Source organism: Branchiostoma floridae, chromosome 4 (genome assembly GCF_000003815.2).
Source record: "Branchiostoma floridae strain S238N-H82 chromosome 4, Bfl_VNyyK, whole genome shotgun sequence".
In the NCBI taxonomy this organism is placed as follows: domain Eukaryota; kingdom Metazoa; phylum Chordata; class Leptocardii; order Amphioxiformes; family Branchiostomatidae; genus Branchiostoma; species Branchiostoma floridae.
Genome location: NC_049982.1, coordinates 7,708,227 through 7,713,579, shown reverse-complemented (window position 1 = coordinate 7,713,579; position 5,353 = coordinate 7,708,227). Strand labels below are relative to the sequence as shown.

The window sequence follows — 5,353 nt, the reverse complement described above, 5'->3', positions numbered from 1 at the left end:
CTGATTGGTCAGAAATCTCAAGGGTCTAAATCGGTTTTTCCCAAGATGGCCTGTCATCGGGGTTTTTCGGACTCGAAAAACAGGGTGAATTCCCATACACATTAAATACGTCATAAAAATGCTGCATTGATCAGCTAACAGTAATGCGCTGATCCATCACTTGCGATGGTGCCGGCATCCAAGGCACTAGCGACATTCAGTGTACCATCCAAAGGTCAAGTTACACGCCTTGTTACTGATATTATGTTGCGCAGTTCGGACAGGGCCGACTGCATAACATTTGGTGACCAGTTAGCACTAGAGCGGCGTATGAAGCACACACCCTTTCTGTGTGTTGGAACACTTGGGACTGGGCGGTATTCTGGTCAGTTTTTCTATACGTAGTTGAGTATGTGTGCGCACGCGTGTGTGTGTGTGCCAGGAGCAGCCTGTGTATGTGTGTGTGTGTGGTTGGGTTACGATCGCATCTCCTAACATCTGCTTGAAGATTCGGCTCGCTGGCGTTCCCACCACCACCTAGTAACTCAGCTACGAATTGCAGTACTGACCAGGCATATTCTCCAAGCAGACCGACTACTACTATATCTCCGCGACTTCTACTATATCACCGAGACTCACCCTCTGCTGGGAGATAAGATCAGGCACACCGTGCAGTTCACTGGTGTCAGCATTGAACGGGTCACTTAGCGCAGGACCACACCTGAAGATGGGATGCCTGTTGAAAAAGCAATTGTGTATTGTAATGGAGTGTTTTCTTTTAAGAACAGGCAGTTAGAATATTAGATTTAGTAGAGCTTTTTCGGCAATTAACACGCTCAGAAACTTGGCAGAGAACAAAGCGCAAACGATCCCATAATCCCCCGGATAATCGACCAGTACACAGGGGGGACAGGTGCTCCAGAGGTCGGCCCGACCGACTCTTTCTTTCCGACTGAGCGGAATCTTACACCCGCTCGGAGACCTAAGACCTGGATTGAATGGCGCGAGTAATTGAAAAGTATTAGAAGTTGTTGGCGAGGGGTTTAGGGTGATTAAGACGGGATCTGGCGTTTGACGGAAGGCAGGCTGCTGAAGGAACTATGGCGAGTCCTGTGTTGAAGGGATGGCAGACAGATAGGATAGGGATAGACCAGTGTATCTGTGACACATGCGTTAACTCATGATCATAAATTCAACAGTAACATGATATTATGTTGATGGCCTAATAGAGATCCTTAATGCATGTTATCGAGTTCCGACTGTCATTGATATGTGTCAAATGAAACAATTTTTATAACAGTATTATTAGAAACTTATCAACGACGTCTTTCGTCTAGAACGTTTGTATATTGCAACATCTGTGATTTGAGCCAAATATAAGATTTCTTTCATAAGAAATACTACCGAATAGGATAAACTCATGGGACAAACTTACGGTATGCTGTCTTACCTAACAGATCGGTTATCAGAGCGGGGGTGTGGGGGTAAGTCAGGCTTGAAAAAACCCTTCAGGAACAAGCAGATAAATAAATAAGAGCCTGTCCATTCTTGGGAGGACTTTGAACATAGATTGGACAAATAAACAAACGTTCTCTTATTTTTTCTGACAAGTTCCGACGTTTGCCAGGTCAAATGATGAAGTCAATATCTTCCGGCTTACGGGTTGGTCACAAAAAAGTCAATAGCCAATTCGTTGTACGATTTTGCGCAGGCTGTGGCAGACAGAATCAACCGCTAACTTCATCTCAGATTCATCAAAGACAGCCTTTTCCTCAATCATACAACAAAATGTTCAAAAATGTAATTGTCTTGTGTTACATTATACTTTCCATTATACAAGTGGTGGTGTTTATATATTCAGTTGTCACAACTTGAGCTCGTCTCCGTACCTCAATGACGGTTACCCCAATATAATGACGTCAGCTTGTTTTCGCGCGACGTATTCGGCCGGACACTTATAGTGTCCTCTATCTGTTGTCTAAGCTGTGAGAAGAGTGTTGTAGATTAGATTAACCCGCGTCAATCATAGAAATGACCCTCGAGGCGCTCAGAATACGTCTCCCCATCATCAAAGCGCCCGACAAAACAAAGCTCCTTAAATTTAGTAGAGTTTTCCAGACTGTGATTCTCCGCAGACCACATCAGGAGATGGGGAGATAGTAGACCGGCGGCAGGGCTGACACGGTGTTTACAGAACAGCGAAGTGGTCTTGCTCGTGCCACGCGATGGGGAGGTTATAGGAAGTGCATGTCAGTGGATCAATGTAGAGTATAGGATGTAGGTACGACTGGTGTGACGTGATAAAAACTTGGCGGTTTTGCATTTTGCACACATATGATTTTCTAAGAAGCCACAGGGATGAGCAAACATGGTATTCAAAATCTCTTGTGCAAAATGACTCGACTTGTCCGAAAAGATGACATCTTTTTCTTACAGACAAATGTAGACGGCATTTGGAGAACGCAAGCCACCGCAGAGATAGCAAAGTTTCCCGCGTACCGCTGATCCTACTTTCCGGTAGGATTTACAAGCTTTTAATTTACAGTTTGGAAAATGTCCAAGGGGACTGCGTTATCTCGTAATGTATTAAAGAATTTAAGATCTGTATCTTGCCCACTCCCTATTCTAAGTAGGCCTATCTACAAAAGAATATCAGCGAATTAGTTTCCCTATTACTAGCACAACAGGTCTATCAAGGACGTCGGTATTGATATTTCGACACATCAAGCAGTGCTCAAAATAGTCACAGCTACATTTAAACCTACGAAGTGACTCTCTCCAACATTTGGTGGACGCAGGGTTAGTGCGTTTATACCGCTAGCGAAGTAACATACATGAAAGTGTCTCATCCCCTCACCAAGAAATATTGATTCATTAAGATGTATGAAGAAACTATTGACACAAGCTTTGTATGAAATATGCCCATTTTTTTTATAAAGCCATGGGCATGGGTTGAGATGGTTGTGAATATTGTGAATTTGGGGTTTGAAGATCGGACGCCATTGGTTACCATCAATGACGCCATCTCACCCATTCATGGATGAATCAAGCTTAATGATCGGACCTGCGGAGGGATTGGTGCTTTCAAAGGATTCCGATCGTCATTGTTCGGCGTCTATTTTCTCTCCTGAAGTCGCTTTGATCTTTGAATATACTAGATATATCATCATAACGGTTCGGCACGGGAAGCGCTTCTCGTTTCTAGGACACTCAAGGAGAAAAATTTTAAACGCTGAAAATAACGTCTAACGCAATTGTCCGGTGTTTCATACGGTTAGAACCAGCTACATATATCAATCGACCAGGAGACGTGCGTTACAGTAGATTGTATCGTCGTTAAGAGGCATTTGATGTTGACAGGCGCTCCGTGAGGAGTTAACCAGCAGTCCGCTGTAATAGCGCGTTATCAGTGACACCAGTCGTCTGGTCTTTGCCGTACTGATAAGCCGCAGCGGATTCCCGGACCCAGCTATGTGGACGCGTCGCGCTCCTCTCCTTTTACTTCCCGTGGTTGTGTTGTTCTTCTGTCTGACAAATGGACGGTGTGACGCTTTCGTACAGCTCGACAAATTCATCGAAGAAGTCATGGCCTGCAAGGGCATCCCCGGCATGGCCCTGGCCGTGGTGTACGGCTCGGACACTGAGACGCGCTGGTACGGTCTTCGGGACGTGCGGCGTGCCCTGCCCGTGGACCGACACACCCTGTTCCCGATCGGATCGCTCACGAAGGCGTTCACCAGCGCGCTCGCCGCACATGTTCTCGGCGACAGGGACGATGTCGACTGGGACACACCCCTCAGGAAACTTCTCGGGGACTCCTTCGAAATGCCGGACAAGTTTCGAACCCATGATCTCTGTCTTCGTGACATCCTGGCTCACAAGGTCGGACTGGAGGAATATACGCACTTTCAGTTGATGGGACTGAACCTAACCGGCGAACAGCTAGAAAGGTATAATCATAACTCTTTATACTCATATTATACTTATACTTTTTTGAGCTTATGCTTAGAGTAACTAGAATTTTCAAAACAGGTGGGTCATCTTTCGATGCTAGAATGTCTGCAGTATAATGTAAATTCAACATTCTCTAAACCTCGCTATCAGTTTGGCAGTTTAAAAGTAAATGCAAGTTTTCTTTTCCTACATTTGTCTGATCCGACACTGTGTATGGTCAGCATGAGGACTATATATTCCTGACTTACGTATGTCTCAGATGAAGAAGGCAAGAATTAATAGCGCTATTCATGAACTGATACCAAGCCAACAAACCATCTAACAGTATTCCAGGAAATTCGAAAGTATATGTCGTTCTTGTCAGTTTGTGACGGCGTTATTGTGCTGATGTAATTTCATATCAGGAGTATAATTTTCACGAAAATATATCTGACGGTCTTAGTGTACTTCCAACTTTCTCCACTCCTTCGATGGCTGTGATATTTCAGTGTCAGGCCTCGACTGTTCCCCTCCCGCAGGGCGAAATTGAATTCGCGGCGGATTTCCTGATCACGCCTCCCCTTACGGCGGGCTCAGCCCGCTAATGTAGACCATGTGTTCGTAGGAAAACATTGGCGGATAGTCTTACACCCAGCCATGCCGTCACTCAACGCGCTGGTTCGATTTGAAACGTTCCTCTATCTGATCCGGGTGTCGACATGACCCACGTTTCTCGTTGGTGTTTATTTTCCTAGAGACTGGGGATGTTATATTAACCCCGTGGTCAACTTGTCGTTAAGATCTGGGGAATTTGCATTTCAACATTTGATACTGTAATACCACACCTGCCTACAACGTGTTTGCACCCACGTGACTGTGACGTAGGTGATGTCCGCCATAATTGATGGTTAAACATGGAAGTTGCCGCGTAGATTTGAGTTTGTATCATTGATAACAATCGCATCATTTGATTGTGAATTTTTTTTACAATTCTATGGGTCTGGCTCTTCCAGGATTAGCCGCCAATATGGCGGTCGTACATTGTTTGAAAAACATAAACAACAACAAAAACAATTACAAACATAAAATCAAAAGATCGTTTTTTTCGCAAATGAAATAAGATATTGACTTAACATGAATGCGATATCTATATCCTAAATATACTTTAATGCTAGTTAACGCACCAATATATCAAGAGATGACTGTTAATGTCAACTTCTGTATCCTCTTTTCCAAGCCGACTGCGGTACTTTGACGAGCGGCTCCCGTTCCGCTCGGAGTTCTCCTACAGTAACCTGATGTACGGGCTGGCCGGCCACGTGCTCGAGCGTCTGACCAACGGCACGTGGACGGACGCGCTGCACAGACGTCTGACGGGACCGCTGGGGATGGCGGACACGCACACGGCGCGGGACGTGCTGGAGGGGGAGGGTCAAGCCGT

At 45.3% G+C, this 5,353-nt stretch overlaps 1 protein-coding gene across 1 annotated transcript in view; it reads left to right on the top strand.

Annotated features, from left to right (window-relative positions):
- The first annotated feature begins 3,091 nt into the window (after positions 1 to 3,091).
- LOC118413178 overlaps positions 3,092 to 5,353 on the top strand; it is a 6,840-nt gene continuing 4,578 nt past the window's right edge. Inside the window, exons 1-2 of the mRNA XM_035816388.1 lie at positions 3,092 to 3,929; positions 5,150 to 5,351. Of these exons, the coding sequence (XP_035672281.1) occupies positions 3,451 to 3,929; positions 5,150 to 5,351 (681 nt within the window). The 5' untranslated portion in view covers positions 3,092 to 3,450. The remainder of the gene's footprint in view (positions 3,930 to 5,149; positions 5,352 to 5,353) is intronic.